This window comes from Coturnix japonica, chromosome 11, assembly GCF_054131305.1.
Source record: "Coturnix japonica strain WE chromosome 11, WE-NBRP24, whole genome shotgun sequence".
In the NCBI taxonomy this organism is placed as follows: domain Eukaryota; kingdom Metazoa; phylum Chordata; class Aves; order Galliformes; family Phasianidae; genus Coturnix; species Coturnix japonica.
In genome coordinates this window covers 20,927,345-20,946,167 of record NC_140673.1, presented here as the reverse complement: position 1 = coordinate 20,946,167, position 18,823 = coordinate 20,927,345, and the positions used below count along the sequence as shown (strand labels likewise).

General features: G+C 40.4%; 1 protein-coding gene across 16 annotated transcripts in view; it reads right to left on the bottom strand.

The window, feature by feature from the left end:
- Positions 1 to 18,823, bottom strand: part of MAST2 (microtubule associated serine/threonine kinase 2) — a 147,847-nt gene that overhangs the window by 101,559 nt on the left and 27,465 nt on the right. For 3 of the 16 annotated variants that reach the window (XM_085511564.1, XM_085511568.1, XM_085511571.1), the window contains exons 1-2: positions 13,681 to 14,185; positions 12,990 to 13,073 (exon numbers count right to left, since the gene is read on the bottom strand). The exons of 7 other annotated variants lie outside the window; for them this stretch is intronic. In XM_085511564.1, the coding sequence (XP_085367690.1) occupies positions 12,990 to 13,073; positions 13,681 to 13,848 (252 nt within the window). In that variant the 5' untranslated portion in view covers positions 13,849 to 14,185. Of the gene's footprint in view, positions 1 to 12,989; positions 13,074 to 13,680; positions 14,822 to 18,823 lie in introns of those variants that run through there. 6 more of the 16 variants (XM_085511574.1, XM_085511578.1, XM_085511577.1 and 3 more) reach the window with 5 other exon arrangements.

Below are 18,823 nucleotides of genomic sequence, written 5' to 3'. Positions count from 1 at the left end.
ATTTGGAAATGCACCGGTTGATTAATCTCTACCATTAACAATGCAATGCAAAGAGTGGCAAATCGCTCATTACCAGCTCAGTTCTGAAGACAGAAGCTTTATAAACTGGGAAAGGATCATCTCCCATCATCCAGCACTGACTGCTAGATGTATGTTCAGTGAATCAGTATCTTGTAGCACTACTAAAAATTAAAACTTCATATACTTCAGAAAAAAAAATTCTATGTTGTTTGCCATCAGGATACAAAGAGTCTATACAATATTTGGCTATTTTAGTATCAGCTTGTTATATGCTATGCATCAGAAGGTAACCACACACTTAAAAGAAAAAAGCAATTTCTTGTCAATTGATGTTGCATCTTGATAACTGGTTGTCTTCTGCTACGGTTTTCTCTGTTATAAGTTCAAATGGTGTTTAGGTAGTATCCTCATTGAATATTTAGCTGCCAGTAAAGTTCTAATGCTTTTCACACAAGTCAAAGTTACCACCATAAAACAAAGGGAATATTGGCTGCCCTTACAGACTGCAATGAAGTTTTTTGCATTGTCTTGAGATTGTCATTGAAGAATAACAGTCTTATTTCTCAATTAATCCCCAAACTTCCTTGTTTCTGTAATTGAGGCTGCTGTCAAACCATTGCAAGGATCAGGTAAGGACAAGAAACAAAGCAGCCTCTCAGCTCAGAGGCAGTAGCCAGCTAGATGCACAGCTGTATGTCGTCTCTAATCCTCACATTATACTCATTAACTCTGTTAACACTCTCCTGCTTTGGTGAACTCATCTGATGTTGAAAGCTGATTTCTGTATCTAATTGTTCTCAGGTTGCAATTCCATCAGATTTGCAGCTATGTCTTTCATCTTCCAGATCAAAATAGTACAGATGAATCCTCACCTGAATCAGAAATAGAAGACCTTACCCACATTAGTAGTACTAGCACTTCTACTGTTATTAGTATTAATGTTTGTATTTTTCTATCTCGATCCAATACTGGCTACTGATTCCTTGCAATAGTTGTGCTTTGTTTACAGTCAATCCTGTGGTGCTTTAAGTGTGATAAATGTTTTAGTGCTTGCTTAGCAATCATATTCTTATGAAAGCGCCATGTGATTTTATATTTCTGCTCAAATAGCTATTACACAAGTTCTTTAAGGAATTATGATTCACATCCTGATCTCTCTTACGCTATTTAACATATGTCAAAATAAATAGTAGAAAAATCCTTTTGAATTCAAAAGAGTATCTGCATGGATATTGCACAGACCTTTATCAACTGAAATAGTATTTGAACATTTCCATTCCAAAGCAATTACCACTCCTGCAGAAGAAAGCAGCTGATGAAACAGGGGGCAAGAAAGATCAGCACTTAATCCATTATCACATCCCAGTAATGCTAATCTAGGTGTAAGATTAATTTGGACTTCAAACATATTAAAGCAGCAAAATAAGATTTGCTTCCAGAAACGTTCAAAAGACAGTATATCCATATGATCAGCTTCGACTTTTATGGCAACCTTTCTTCCATAATACGCATTTGAAGCCAATTTATAAATCATCCTGGAAGGTATAAAGATAATGCAAATAGCCCACAGAAACATTCTGAAGACTCAAACGTGGATTTTGAAATGGGAAGCAGAACTTAACTAAATCTTAATTTTCTGGCAAAGCAATTAAAAGACAAGAAAAACATTCCTAGAGTAAATCCCTGTAAGTGTTTGGCTCACACAAAATTCTAAAATAATTTAGTAGTTCCTATGATTTTTCTTATTCTTTTTAATTCATATCTTTTGCCCAGGAACTTGACTGCTACTCAGTAATTTGACTTGAAGTACATATGGTTTAGGCTGCCTGATCTTAGCAGCTGAGCATACAATTTCCACACCCATTTTTATCAAACAACAACGCAGTAATCCATCATCTTGATTCTCAGTGGTAGTGGTGAATAACCTCTAAATACCACACTGTTGCTTTGATTTTTGCTCAGTTTATGAAGATGAAAACTGCCTAGCAGGTTTGACAAATATCTTATTTGGGGTTTCAATCTGCTCAGTTTACGTACCACTAACCCAAGAAAGAAGTCTTTTCAGTGTGACACTGAGAGGACACTGCTCTTCAAGGACCTTCTGAGCCCTACAACCAGCTTCCCAGATCTCAGGATCCATCTTCCAGCCTGCAGAAACCTGCTGCTGCTTATCAGAGTTCTCCCATCACCTGGCCAGTTGGTTTTGCTAGGAGAACAATTTTTAACCATGCAGCACAAAGGAAGGTAATGATTCAGGGCTGGGTTCCCACCCTTGCTTTACCTTTTCAATATTCCCATTATTCTATTACCTCAATGCTTTATTTTTAATTAAAACATATTTCCTCTGAATTTCGTTTAAAATTTTAGCCTTTGAAAACCAGGGTCACATTCAGCCCTGTGAGTGTTTCTCTCTACTTTTATTGGTCCCTCTGCTGTATTTTATGGTCTTTAGAGCTACCTTGACTCCCTTGATTGCATTTTCCAAGCAGAAGCCTCTAATTATGCCTTGTTTGGAAAACCTGTACTCATTCAAGGAATTAAGAGTAGTCTTCTACTACAGCTTAGTATTTATTTACAAGGATTTTTATTCCTTGCATCATTCCTCATTTTCTGTTCCCATGTGCTCTTTTGGCTGCTACAAAGCGCTACAGAACTTATCAACAAGATAGAGCCCAAACATAAGGTTCAGAAAGGGAAAGAAATAAATGTTCAGCAGTGAAGTGAATGTTATTTCAAACCGGTTTTAAAAGTTATCATGTTTATGTACAACTGTTTGCCTGGTTAAAAGACTGTGAGGAAGGCGCCTGGTTAAAAGACTGTGAGGAAGGCTATCAACGAGAAGATTTGTAGTAGTCCAGTAAAGCTGTACAGTTCTGCTCTGCATTCTTCCAAAATATTGTGTCTAAAAGCAATTTTTAGCTGTAACATCAATCACTGTTATGCCAATGAAATGGTTTCATTCTGTTTTTCCTTGTCTGCAGCTGACAGACATCCCAGGCAAAGCGGCAGAGAATGTGGGATGTGGCTGACATTTAGGACCTCATTTTTTTCCTGTATTCATACAGGACGATACAGTTCCTGTACCTGCTTGTAAAGTAGCCATCAAATAGGAATTGCATTTTTTCTCCCAAGAGTTACTAGGGAATGCTGACTCAGCATCTCAAACTGTTCAGACATTTATTGCTCCCACATACAAAGGATGGGGAAGAAGGGTGGGCGACTCCCATGTAACCTTTTCTTCCGTACAATATGACAGTAAATGTATGCCAGTTTTTGGTTCATAAAAACAAATACTGGATTTTTTTTCCTCCTTTCTCCTTTCATAAAATAAAAAAAGAGCCCAATCAATTCCATAAGAACACTTTCCAAACATCCAGAAACCCAGCTCACATACCAGGGGAGCCTATTTTCATTTTTAGAGCTAAATACCTTGCTCCATTTCTTTCCCCCCTTCAGAAGAGCAGGGGGGCTCTTGAAATACTTAACAGACTTATTTGATTGCTTTCTCAAATTTGCCTCCTAGGAGCAGCAATCTTTCTCCAAGAATATCGGGGAGAAATGGAGCTGACTACCTGAGAATAAACAAATACACAACAGCTCCATTTAAAGCATCGCTTGTCCCCCAGCTGTCAGACTTCACTTGCTCACTACGCCCTGCTGCCAATACTTTGAGTTATTGCTGTTTAACTCCAAAGTTTGTAGGCCTTAGCGCTTCAGGCAACAGGACAAACAAGTACAAAGCCTCTCTTCAAGCCTCCTTATACAACAGGCACTATTCTGATATGTTGTTCAACCTCACCTTCAGAACACTTGCATCTGCATACTGTGGCTTAAACGTACAGTAGTGAAGGGAGACACAGCCCCCATGAAAAGCCTTTTTGCCTACAGTGCAAAGTTCAAGGAAAGCTGGCGATTCCCAGCAGTTACATATGAAGAATCTCTCAGGATTTTATTTATTTTTTATTGCATTTTGCTTTCACCTACCTACGGCCATCTCCCACTCCTATTGAAAAGAAGGAATTCTCGTACCATCCCATTTTTAGGTAACTCATTTCACTAAGACGGCTGCCATCCATTCAACCAGGCACGGTACAAGCTATTTCTCTTGATTCATGGTAAATCAATATTATGTTTCCAGCACCACACAACTGAATTACATCTATTGCATCTGCTGCTGAAAGCTCTATGTAAAGGCATGGTTTTTCTTTAGTATTTCATTTTTATCAGTCCCAACGGTACCGCACTGCATTCTAAGTTGTATTATGCCTTAACAGAAATGATTTTACTACATCACTCCATCATCTGTCTAAACTTAATCAAGCACAACATTGCTTTCTGAAACTCCACAGGCGTCCCGTATCCCTGAGGGGCTTTGTTCATGGTAGCCACTTTAGAAGAAAAATATCAGCTCAGCACTGTCAAACTATTAACATTTACAAGCAAGCAGTCACCAGCACAGCAAAATTGTCCCCACATATGCAGTTGTTAAAGATGAAAACTTACTTATTTGCCCACTTCAAAACAACAGGTTTTGGGTGTTAGAAGGAAATGTTTTGAGACACAGAGTGCTACAGAACCAACAGGGTTAAACGTGGCTTTCAGAGAGTTACAGCCAGAAGTCAACAGGTGGAGAACATGGAGGTGCAGGGTATTCACTCCTAAAGGCAGAGAAGACAAAGCTAGAAAAATAGTTAATAACTCAAAGCCATGAGAGGGAATAATCCTCACACCAGTCTGAAATGCAAAACCACTTACACTCCTGTTTGAGCCGTGCCCAGTCTTTTCTTTACCCTTACCTCACCCACAATCCATTCTTCTGGCCTTTAATTTTTTTCTGGCTGTTTAAGATCCTGATCCCCTCCTAACAGGTATCCAGAAATTGCCCACAGAGGGGGAATCTCTCTTCCAGTCAGTACACATTCTTCCACTTTGGCCAAATGGTTCGCTACAGTTATCAAAAACAAAGTTACATTACACATATTTTCACAGAGAAGGAGACCATTATTGTACCCCCAAAGCTAGTTAAAGAAAAAAAAACAACACACCATGGATCTGGAAATACTTCCTAGTAGGTTGCATCCCCCTGTGTTTGCTGGGAAGGAGAAGAGCAGGGGCTTGGCTTGTTCTATTTCAGACTATGCAGCCCAGAGTCAGAGCCAGGATGTGGAAGCCACTGATTGTGGGACAAATGGAGCAGAAAGGACCTTCTGCATGGACTACACTAACCTACCTCAATGACATCTGAGATCATTGTATTTTTTTGGCTGCCAATACAAGCAACATTTATTAGCCTATGCTGATATAAAACAAGTGATAAATGTCAAAGTCAATTAATATGTTCTTATTTTGATGAAAAGATTTGAAAAATAATTATACGAGGTTTAAGCTATGCCATACAAGAGGCAGTAATTATATTCATCCTCATTCCAAACATGATTTTATCATGCTAATATCCAAGAGTATTTTGGAAAGAGAAATCTCTGGCTACAAACACACCGCTGTGCAAAAAGAATCTGATTTTAAAAGAGCATGTGTGTTGGAACACAGACCAACAAAATCTTATATATTTATGTTACATACACTTCAATTTTGTGTATTTCTGGTAGCTTTTGTTTCATGTAGCAATGAAGTTACACTATTTACCCACTTGATAGTTAAGAAAAACAAGGTGAAATGTGACCACTCACAGCCAGCAAGGTCTTAGTAGGTTCACCAACAGCAACATCATCTCCCTGATTCCTGAAGGAGTATGTAAACCTTCAACAGTTTGTTCCTGCAAGTGAAAAGGCCTCTGAAGTATATTCACAGAACTGACAATTCAGAGCATATCCAGACAGCTGAACACCAAGCAAGAGGAATACCTGAACTGCCTGAGTTAAGAGCACCACTGCTGCACTTGCCGTGCTCTGGTGGGCACAAAGTCTGCTCCTCTCACAGCTGCTGAAAGAAGCAATGCAGATGCCTACCACCCCTCCCTGCTGTGCCAAGCACACACACCAGGAACATCTAAGGAGATGCATCTCTCCAAATTAAACCCTATGTGAAGATGCAGTATCATATACTTTAGAGAATAACAACTAAATATCACCACTGAGACATTCTGCACAGCCATTTTGGTGTCTATCAGTTGCTCTGTATTTTTTTAATAGCTTCTAAATATTTAAAAACAAAACAACCTCCAGAAGCCTATCTTGTCTTGCTCCCAGAAATGCCAAAATCCCACCAACTCACACAAGTCCCATAAATACCAACAGCTTGCATAGAGCAATTTGAAGTACAATAGGAACAACAACTAAATCACACAGGAAATACTGCCGTGTATTTACAGCTGGCTGTAAATGCCTCCTGACATTTAAGATAGCGTTTCCTGGGTGTTATTAAAACATCACAGCTCATCATATACTTTTGGCATTTATTTGTCTAGTAGCCAGGATTTACAAGTATTCAAAATGTAACGATATTTCATCTTTATTCCTTGGAAACACAAAGGCTGCTACCTGCCCCCAATCAATCCTGATTGCTTTTCAAAATTAGATTTTCACTTGGCATGTTTTACTCGGGTTTCTTCCTACACCAACCGCTGCCCTTCAGCATGTTAAAGAAACTGAAGCGGCAACCATCAGCAGCAGAGCTGACAGGAAAATAACAAAAAGTGCTTTAACCAATTTCAACTTCCAGCCCGATGACATAAGCCTAGAAGCAAAATCCATGCTGCCTCGCTGCAGGACATAGCTTCTCATTAAAGAGGTAAGTGGGTCTGCGTAAGCAGTGAAGGCTATTAAAGATAAGCAGATGAAACAGCGCAGCAGCAGCACGTTATGTCGCTATGTTGAAGAACAGGTTTTTTGTTTTGTTCTGGTTTTAGTGGTTTGTGGTTTTCTTTTTTTAAGATTTAGGATTTCTGTCACTAAGCAAGAAGAAAAGGAAACAATACCGACCCATGTGAAGCACCCCAGCAGCTAATGGCTAGGAAAGAAAGCAAAAGCCACGCTCCACATGGCAAGCCCTGTGACTACCAGTAGCAGCAAAAACACCACTGCAATGAGAGTTCACTCACCAGGAGGATGCCTTTAAAGCCAAAGAAACGTTGGAAAAAGATTTTACCCTTTATCTTTGGGAAAAACCCCTTTGTCCAGCACCTACTTGTAGTCAGATGCACACACACACACAGCCATTCTTTCTTGCAGTCCTCTGCTAACAAAACCTTTCTTCCTGAAGCAGAAGAATTAATTATTGGCATTTTATCTTTTCACACAAGCAGAAAATAAAAAGTTTAGTTCAGCTACACAAGCATTCATGAAGTCCTTGCTGGCAAACTGAAAGCAGTTATTTAAGCATAACTATAGCAAATTATCAGACCAATTTAACAATACCCTGAAGACAGCAGCTAAATAGTATCTTTTCCGTCTGAGCAAACCATTTAACCTTTTATTCTTGCCCATATCTCAAGGACTTTTTATTCTGACAAGCTTTCACATTTTCCCCTCGGTACATTTCCTATGTCTTCAGAGCAGATGCCAGAAGCACGTGCTGCCCAAATGCGGCACCATCCTGCTCCACTGTGAAGAAACCACAGGCAGCAGGCCTGGAAAAGCCAGCCAGTGTGCCAGCTTGTGCCAGGCAGGTACCACTGACAGCAGCAATGCTTCTCACCAGCCATCAGTACTACAGTGAGATGGAGTTACGTATGGTATAACATATGGCACCATGACAGTAGACCCGCATGACAGAAGCTGCTTGTGATATATCTACAGCCAATGAATTCCAGCAGCCACGAATCTGCAGTCTGTGTTCCCCAGAACTCCTCCATGCCCAATTTTTACTCCCCATGGAGCAGACATTAGGGTTTATCCTTAGAATGAGAAACATCCCTCTGCTGGTTTCACACTAGGTTCTATTTTAGCCTAACGTGCTGTGTAGTGGAAAACACTGGCCAAGATAAACACATTCAAGTAATGTGATGTGTTTTGTGTTTCACATCTGCACTGAAGCCAGTAAAAAAGGCTCCAACAAAGTAATTTAAATAGTTGAACTGAACTTGAATTTCAGCACTATGTTGGAAAACACTGATGAAGAGAACATTGGTGATGAGAACGTCCAACCACATCTGAATACTGCTCAAGTAACACAAATGCTGCAAATAATGTCTGTGACAAGAACCTGAAATTTGACACACCACCCTCTCCATTATGTTCCTTATTTGCACTTACAAGAAGGATTTTTAGGATAGAAACTCTGATTTCGTACATACGAGAAGAGTAAAAGCAGCTGCTGTAAAGCAATCACCCTCCAGTTTCACTCTGAGATGATGTTTAAAATCCAAATTCATTTTCACAGCAACTCAAACGTCCCCAAATGTTTTTTCCCCATTATTTTTCTACACACGTGAGCAACAACAAGCCCAGACAGCCTCAAACATTTGTAGCTACCTACACAATGTAATTTACATCATGATACATCACAAAGAATAAGTCAAACCACACACACAGATCACTGCCCAATACAGTAGAAGCAGCTCCATGTGTGCGCTACCACTTGTCCCAAGGGAGCAACTGATGTCAGCAGTCCAAGTTCATTAGCCAAAAGGAAGTCTACAAATTAAAAGAATTTTCCATTGTCAGAAGCACTTTCTCGGTCCTCCATCAATGCTACTGCACAGCTATGTCAGTGTACACACTACGTTTGTGTACACACACACAAATACATTCCAAGAAAATCTGGTTTGCTCCTCCTGTATCTTCATTCCCACTATTTTGCTATTACTTACGGGCAGTCAGCACTCACTGTTTGAGACCAAACAGAACACACTGAAAACAGACTGAACAAATAAGGAAGGTGATATATACAGGTCACACAAATATAGTGATTTAGCCTATAGGAACAATTGCTGCTTCTTTAGGTTATTTGCTTACAGCACCGAGGGGCCACTTACATGGATCGCAGAATACAAAGTACACAGCAGTGATCTCAGGTGTCTTCAGGTAACAGAGGTAACAGGAAGCATGAGGAAAAAGTGCACACACATCTGTTAGAGAACAGAACGAGGTGGTGACAGCTAATGGCTCATTTTAACAGGGCAAAAAAGAACCGGATTTGAAAAGAATAAGCTGCCTGTGAGGGAAGAACACAAGGGAACCTGAAGTCATGCACTGCAGGTCCTTGAACAGGTAGCCACTAAAAATGAGAAAGGAACAGATCCACGGTATTTTGAAAACAGTTGGAAAGAACAAAGTGAGAGGAACTTCAGAAACACCGCTAAATAGGAATAACAGCACAGTCTGAAATCTCTGTTGATTTGAACAAAGAGTTGGGAGGCAGGAAAAGCACCTGCTCCTTTGGATTGCAGGCTTCTGTACAGCTCTCTCAGCAGTGACAGAGAAAAAGAAAACAAAATGTCTGTTTGCTTTTGTTAATCAGCAGGAATAACACACAAAGGAGGCGTTTCATCATATTTATGCTGAGGACTCAGTTGCAGGAAGCAAGTAGAAAGAGGCAGAAGATCAACCAATGATCACCAACAATAAGCAGAAGTCCACCAACTAAAATGTTCGATGGGCAGGAAGATGTGAAAACAAAAAAGAACAAAGCCCCTAAAACAGTGAAACCTTGGGGAAACCAGATCAGTATGAGTCTAAATTCACCCCACTTAAAAATAAAGAATCCCAGGTGATTGAGATAAGGCAGAAACACTGCTCACATAGTTCTGGTGAAAATAATTCATTTGTTCTATTCCACTAATCTGCAAAGTCAATTTATATACGAAATAGCATCAGCAGGCTGACCAACACATTCTTCTCTATCAACTAAACATAAAGGAAATGAGATTTTTCACAGCACAAGTGGGTAAGTACCAGAACAGGTGCCAAGAAAAGCTGCAAATTCTCCATCCCTCGAAATACTCCAAACCAGTCTGAACAAGACCTTGAGTAACCGGATCTCACTTTGGAATTAGCAGGGCTTTGAGCGCAGGGGTTGGATTAAAGGGCCCAATTTAGTCTGGGATGTTTATTTCAAAAGCCACCAACATCCAGATTGAAACGGGGAAGTAATTTGTTTTCATCAGTGGCTTTCTAACAGCAAACCAGCAGCACCCAGGCTCCCAAAGAAGTAATTAAAACACATTGCCCAGGCAGTGCCAACATAAACCAGCGGTTTTGTAGTTTTTCCTAGGGAATGTTTTCAATAGTCACTTTTCTGAGCCACATTTTCTCCTAAAAGCACACCAACAGTCCAAGATGCATAGAAAAGAAATCCAGCATTAACTTACTCTTGGACTTGCACGTCTGCCCTACTACTTGCCATCCTATGAGTGCATTGTCTCAACCACCCCCCCGAGCATTCTTGGTGGAGCTGTGAATTACGCCTACACAAACACATGTCATTTACACATACCTACCCAAGCACGTACAGACAACAGCCCATATAGACAGTAAATACCGAAGGCTACTCAAATTGTCAAATACCACCACGCTGCACGTGTTAAACCAGCCCCAGTTTGTCTTTTGCTGTCACTGGCCCAGTTTGGGCCCCTCCAGCCGCATGGTGCTGATCAGCACTTGCCTGGAGCACCCTGATGAGTTTCACAGCCCATGTCCCCAGCTGTCACGCTGCACAAAGAGGAGAGATACACTGCCCGGTTCCAGGGTGCCTCACCTGGCATTCATCACCTGAATTGCTTTAAGATGAGCCAGCACAAGGATTTCTTATTCTCCTTTTTTTTTTCCTGTTGCAATACACTTATTCCTCATTGTTACTATGAAGATGATTGTGTTTGCCAATGGGGTGTTAAGTGTGCCAATCCTACCTAGCATAAGAGCACACTGAATTAACTTTTATACTCCCTTCCTTCACAGTACCACAGTTTGACCTCAACCACATGCTTGAAGGGCTGACAGCAGGAAAAACTAAACATTGCTAGAAGCACTTTTAGCATGAAACATTCCACAGAAGTCGTGGGGTTCTCAATTCTAATGGCTGTATTCCCTTCCCATTACCTGCCATGTTCATTTCCAGCTCAACAGCAACGTAACATCTTTCAGAGCAACAAAGAAAACAATTTGGGTTATTGGGATCTTAGGAAAGCTGAAGGACTTTCTCTGTCCTCTCAAAGGTGCAAAGAAACAGAGGAGAATCATATTAACTCAAATTCTTCATTAAACTTGCAAAATCCATGGGTCAGTTCTAGGCTTATTGCTGATTAAAGAACTAACCACAGGGACAGCCCCAGCCGAGCAGTTCACTCCATGAGTGTAACAAGCTGCCCTGGCTTTCCTGAAAACACTTCACATATTTACTCAGCTTCAGTGTGTTCCTCACCACGTTTCAAAATTCTAAAGATTTCTTGAGTGAAATCCTTACCAGTGCAATTCACGTTATTCTCCAGTTAGATCTCCATCGACATTGTCAAAATAGACTTTCATTACATAAAAATCCCATCCCAAATTTGCGATATCATATAGTAAAGAACAAAAGTGAAGGAAAAACATATTAGAATAAACTTTAATTTCCAGAGTTAAACCAACTTCTTAAATAGCATTACTATTATTATTATTATTATTGTTATTATTATTATTATTATTATTATTATTAGGGAATTCATGAAATATTTTGCTATAATTTTTCCTACTAAAAATAAAAAACCACACCCCCACAGGCCACACAGATGCAGCATCTCAGACACTGGAGGTTCACATTCTAAGCTCTGAACAATCAGCACATAGAGAATGATTAAGATTTTCTCTGGTCAGAAACAGTTTTCTTAGCAAAGTTCCAAGTAGTGAACACATCATCACCAAAACAATAGTCCTGATCCTATATACTTCAGCTAAAGGAAAATGGAATACAAGATGCTTTATGCTGAGCAGATGAACCAGCACATCACAGTAGCACTTTGATCAATGCAGCACATTATGTGGAACTAAATTTCAGAACTATTAATAAGCTGACACAGAGGAAAATCAAAACATACAGTTACTAAAATGGTGAGACAATGCACATTCAGGTAATGCAACAGTAACACCCTGAATACGTTAAAACGTCCCTAAACTATGAATGGTAGCATTTCAAAATGGTAAATTTACTTTCATCAAAGGAAGTGAAATTAACTGTGCCTGTCAGCTGTTTTGTCTATTGTTTAATGGGCAAGCTTCATGGCCTATAAACAATTATTTATGCCAGCATGGATCTAATAGGCTATATCACATTACAATGCAAAAAAAAAAAGGAATATGGTGCTTTCAAGCAAAAATTGATTCCATTTCCAGTTCACACCAGATTTGGGAGCTCTCTCACTTCCAGCTGTTTTACTCAGGAAGAATCGGCTGTGCCGTCACAGCCCACTGACACTGACACCCATTACCAGATTTGTCACAGCGCTGCAATTTCATGAAACTTCAGCAGGATGTTAAACAAAGCTTAAAACAAAATGTGGGAGAATCTGTGTCAGCATAATGACAGCTGTTGAAAAAAATACAGATATTACTTGTATTGAAGAATTGCTTTTCTGTAGCATTGTATCTGGTTTTGGACTGCTATGCATCTTAAGTAATAAACAAGCGTAGCTCTAACACAGATTAAAAATACTTTCTCTTTGCTTTCTCGTTTAATTTCTAAGCAATGCTCGGCTAAAATGGCTACTCTGAGGTAAGGCAGAAAAGTCACTTTGCAGGGTTTAGAAATGTCTCTAAACAGCAAGTTTCAAATACGAGGTAAGCCTTACAGTTCACATTGCTTCTTTCCAGAAGAATGTACAGGACTTAAATTTAAAGCAAGTTCACAAAACGTATTTTATTACTTTATGCTAAAATCTTACTTCTAATGATGAGTCTCTGTGTCCCAGGAGAAAACAAGGAAGCTTAAGTCCTTGCCCTGCTCAATACTGATTTAACTTGATTTACTCTGAAAGACCGTCATCATCTCTTAGAATGCTGACAGTGCAGCAGGACAAAACAGAGAGACGTTGCACTTACCTGCAGCCCTCTCCTCCGCAGGATACTTGAGTCATCCATATCCCGGCGCTGCCTCCCTTCCTGCTGGCCAGCTTTGCTCCCTAACTGTTAAACAAGTCCATTATTTTCAAACTTTTTCTCCCCTCTCCGCCCCTCCTCCATCCTCTCTAAAAATAGGACGTGGTCTTTCGCTCGCCTGTCATGAAGAACCGCAGCCGGGGTCTCTGACTATGTGGATGTCATTTTGCTGCCCCTTCTGTGACAGATTTAGCAGGTCACATTGGAAAAAAAATCTGTTTGACTTCCCTAAGTCTATCAAGGTTGGATGTCTCTTTCCCCTCATATATATAACCATACAGAAATGTATAATAATGCACAGCTCCACATAAGGCCAAAGAGTGGAATTTAATTCAGATCCTCACACGCTTATTTTTGCTTTCTTTCCATGTACTTCAGCTACATAAGGGATCAGCAAACTACAACAGCTGCCTTCAGTTACCGATCATAATAAGCTCACAAAATCCAGGTCACATTTCCTTCCAAAAAAAAAGAAAACCACACGCTCACACCACTATAAGACTGATACTGTGGACAGAGAAGGAACGGAGCTGCTTAAAATTAGAAAAATTCACAGTGAAACAATATACAATTTAATTTTCCTAATTCTGAATTCCTCTGCTCCTTTGTACGACAAAGCCAATGTCAGAGATACCATCGCACCCTCTTTTGTTTCTGCTATCTCTGAGGTATTGCTGCTCCCCTTCTCACACACAGCAGGCACGGCGCATTCTGGAGCTCCTTGCTGAGATCTTGCCTCTCTCAGGTGCTGAGGGGTCACGAACACATGTTGCAAGTTCTGAACGTGTAAGAATTCATTCATCTATTCATCGCTGACAGAGCTGTCTCAAGAAGCCCTTCCCTCTTCGTCATCCATGGCGGAAAAGGGGAAAAAAAAAAAAAAAAGGAAAGGAAAAGCAGCACCCAGCTGAGAATTCTGCAGCCTGTCCTGCAGTTTCTGTTTGCCTGTACCTTCACACAGACTACTCCAGCAAGGTCAACAGAGGCTTTTTCCCTTTGCTGTACATTATCCACAGTCGCGTTTTAAAATAGGAGCTGTGTTGAAAAAGAAACGACACTAAGAGCTCCAGCTCCACCAAACAGCCCTGCAATAAACAAAAACCTAGATACGTTCATCCCAATCGCTGAGCAGCTCATGGAATCTTGGTGCTACGCCTGTCCTTCCTCTGGCAGAGAGGAAAAAAAGGAAATGCTGCAAATATCGCCGCAATGACCTACAATTTCTTAGCGGAAAGCTAAAGCAACAGATTTCATCGCCAGATAAAAGCTTCAGAAGAACCTATTTATAGCTTCTGAATATAAACACTGTATTTAAAAGCAGCCCAACTTCTGCCTCTGCAGGATTTCAGCAGCACACACACACCAGAAATCAAACTTCACCAAGAGCTGCGTTTATGGGGGGCTTTCAGCAAATGCACCCACAATGTGCCCGGAGCAGCCGAGTATGGCTGGATGAAACGCTGCTGTTCCCACAGTTATGACAGCTGCAAACCAAAAACATCTCCATAAAAGCACACAGGTTGCTGGCGCTTAACGGAGTAGATATTTACATGGAAATCTTTAGCTGATCTTCACGCTAAGTGATCGAGTCACATGAGCTAAACACATCATTGTAAAGTCAGCTGAAAGCAGATACAACTCAATCCCATTCACCAGGCTTTCTCTGATCCTCTGCAGAGCCAGTGTGGTCTTTTATTGTGAGCAGCTAATAAATCCTCATCTCGCCGATACCTCCTTCCATCTGCCGTTTGAAACAGGCGAATGCTGAATGAGGTCTGCGGAGCCTTTGTGAGCTCCCCAGCAGGGCAGGCAGCCACGCAGGGCTGAGCGGGAGCTCATTTGCATGGAGTATACTGTATGGGATAAAAAGCTGCGCCGCAAACAACTCGGTGAGCCACTTGCTTTTAAAGGCACAGGAGCTGCTTCTGCAAATCCAAGTGGGAAGCGTGGGGCCAGACACAGAGCTCTGCGTGCGAACCTGAGAACGTGGCATCAGGAAGAACAGCAGCGGAAAAATGCATCTAAGCCCTGATGAGAAGCAGGCTGAAAGCTCAGCTGATCGCTTTTCTCGACTGCCATAGTATTTTTGAGGCTTCACTGTTACTTCCTGCATTTTGCCATCAAATAAGCTTCTTCAGAAAACAAATCCTTGAACTACGACTGCACTCAGCAGAAATCAGCATCCCAGAGAGCCCGTTTTCACCAAAAACCCCACAGAAATATTCAGGCACATGCAGTCACAGACATTTACACTCATTTTGCTGTTTACGTTTTGTCTGTAATAAGTTTTATGAGTATTTATGGTAGGCCATTAGATTAGCTGGATCATTGATTTTCCTTCTTGACTGAGGCCACCTGCACTAAATAAAATATATTGGGAGGGGAATCAAGCAATCTGAACAATTACACAATACCTTTCACATGATATTTTCTTCTTAAACCAACCATTAAATCAAACAATGTAAGCCTGATAACACAATACATTTACAGTTCCATTATAGAGACATAACTGTATCTAACATAAATAGGTTGTACTCACTTCTACAATGAAATTGGAAACATTCTGATTAGCACATAAATATCTAATCCTTCCTGGATTATTTACCTTAATACTCAGGCATTGCCAAGGCTCAGAATCTCTTCACAAGTGACTGATAATTGATTGAGGCTGGCACGAGTCTCAAAATACCATGAGAATCATCTGTTCTCTTCCAAGTTTCAGGTTTTCTTCGGGAGAATGCTTTTCAAGTTGGCTGCCTGCCACACTTACCAGCTCCTGCGGCAGGGATCCCAGTCAGAGCTGCTGTGAAGAAGCAGACATGGTTTCTCCCCCAGCTTCCTTCTCCCCTTCCCTTGCTCAGAGCTGATTGAATTCTGATTGAAATGGCGGATCAAAAACCTCCACAAAAAGATCCCAAATATGGTGACTACCTTTTGCTTCCCTCCTTTTTAACTATTAACAGTCATTCAATATCCCCTTTTTCTTCCTTCCATAAAAGGAAGAAAACCCACAAAAGTAATCGTGAAAGTGGGTGGGAGAGGACATTAGGTGCCATCCTTTACCATTCATTTGAACACATGAAGAGACCTGCAGATGAGTTTCCAATCAAAGATGAAAGCGCATCTGTAGAAATGATTTCATGAAGATAAGCATCACTGCAGGATATTAAGGAAACCAAAGTACATAAAGTAGAACTTTATCAATTATTTGAGAAGTCATACAACAAACTTCGCCAAGTTTGTAGATGCAGGCAGAACTTATGAAGGGTCAAATATAATATTTGCTTATTAGAAGAGGGGACTCACGCAATCTTCCCGTCCTTTAAGAATTCAATGTCTACTTAGCACTTAACCTCACTCGAGGGGAAAGAAAAGAATTCATCTCCCTCTTTTGCCCACCTTTCTAAAGTTATTGGTGAACAATCTTTGACAAGCTCCTAACTCAATGCTTCCTTCCTCTATCACACTAACTGAAACACGGGGAAGATTTTGCTTTTCAAGCAGCAAGAAGAGAAGATGAAGAGTAAAAGCAGAGTACCAGGATGGTTTGGACATCATTAACCAATTCCAGAGCAGATCCTCCTTGTTTCCCAATACAATCTTAAGTAGGGCACAAATGAAAAAAGACAACAAGTCCATGTAGGACAATTTACATTCTTTGAAAAACTGCATACAACAGATGTACTTGTATTTCCCTGTTGTGCTCCAGGAAGGAAAGGCAGAGCTGTGCCAAGGGCTTCATTCTCAACACTTTTCCAACTAATTAAGAAAAAAAAGTGCCAAAAAAAGAAAACCAACATACACACAACTATTTTCTACCACAGTCTGAAATGGATATCACGTGACTTTCCGTATAAGAAGAAAATAAGTTTTTTTTTCCAGTGACCTTCTGTATAGAGCCCCAAATAAATAGCATTTGGCTGCAGCATTCTCTGAAAAAGCTATTCATTCTTGACTGGAAAACATAAAAAAAATGGAAAGAGCCTTGACCTTCCAGTAAATGTGCCCCTGGAATGGTTAGCTTGATGAGTAGGGAAGGACAGCTTATCAAGTTTCCAATACCAGGTGGATTAAATGAAGCTATCAGCCATTTCCAAACAAACAGAAGGAGGTAATGCTTTGCACAATAGACACATTGTAGTATTTCTTGCCATAAAAAGCAAACAAAATAAAAAAGTTCAGGAGAGTGGCTAAAAGCCTTTGGACAAAGTCACTGAAGAATCAGACAAGAACTCTCAGAACAGAAAAATATGCTGAAGATGACAGAAAGCCACAAATAGCTGCAGGTATTCTGGGAAAGGATTCTGCCTTAGCAGCCGATGGCAGGTGTCTGTCATAGACAAGTTAACGGGCTAACCCAGTATAGGTGTCCTAGGCCAGAGAAGCTGTGGGTGCCCCATCTCCAGAGCAAGAATATTAAATGCTGTTTTGGCAATCAGATCATTACACTGTGCACCAAGATTTTAGTTTAAGTGAATTCAACAGCTGCACACCTTAAACTCATAACTCCCAAGGTCTAAGTCCATTGGCAATTGACAGCTTACTAAGGTGGCTCATTAAACCACTTGGGATTTTTAAATTTTGCTACAGAAGCACCAGAAATCCTCCCAACACAACCTGGACCTCATAATGTAGAGCGTGGAATGGAGGAAGTCAACAGCACACATCGAGATGATCCAATGAAGATCCATTCATGGATCATCTGCCGCACAAGAGCACCTCCATTCAAAATTAGATCACACTAAGCACAGCTCTTTGGTTACCCATACAGTGCTTTTTATTGTATACTTCTATCATCAAGAAACTTTTGAAAGAACAATTCCCTAAACTGGCATTTTGAGATTAAAAAATTTACATTTTTCATGATTTACAACTCATTTTATTTAGTAAAAACTAAAAACAACTGAACATGAAGTAGTGGCAATCCTTAAAGATATAACATTTCCTTGCATAACACACCGCCTGCTGTGAAGAAAGAACACGTTCCAGAAGATTATCAGCTGACAATTCCAATAGAATCTCTCTTAAATCTTTGGCAACGTTTGTCTGTGCAACCAAAATGAGCCAAATGTTTGACTGTCAATCTGCAACTAAGGTATTTGGGGGTTTTTATTTATTTCTTTTGATCAAGTTGTGCTTATCTGGAGATTTATGAAAGGATCCCTTTGAGACAACGTGACAGACCAAAACAAGGTTGATGAGGTAACTTTAAAAAAGAAAAAAAAAAAAAAGAAAAAAAAGAAACTTGGCAGTCAACCAAAGGAAACTCGCCTGACAGCTTGTCTGAATTGCTCCTGGATTTCCTGCCTATTTACAAGAGGCAATTTGAGAAACTAAGACCTCTGGAGCAAAGCCCTGCATTAACAATGAATCGTAATAGGAAATCATTCTGAACCACAATAAACTCCGTTATGAGGCTTGGTTGTAGGAAGAAGAAGTGAAGAAAAAAACTGCCTAAAATCCCCAAGGTTGACACCATAATTATGCTTTTGCAGTGAATTTTCTCATTTCAGATTCTTAGGTTTAGATTCCTGTGCAAAACTGCCCCATCCCCCACTCGATCCACCGGGAAGGAGGCACCCACTCGTCTGCCATACAAATGTAAAATACAAAGGGTGCAGGAAATGGTTCACTCAGCTACAGGCCAACTGTTCTCATCCTGGACCATAGACGGTATAGGCAGAAGAGACACCAGCTTCAGCAGAAGTAAGATCCTTGGCTAAAGCCCCCTGGAAAGCAAACCTCTTTGGAAAGGAATCTGCAACTAAACTTTAATA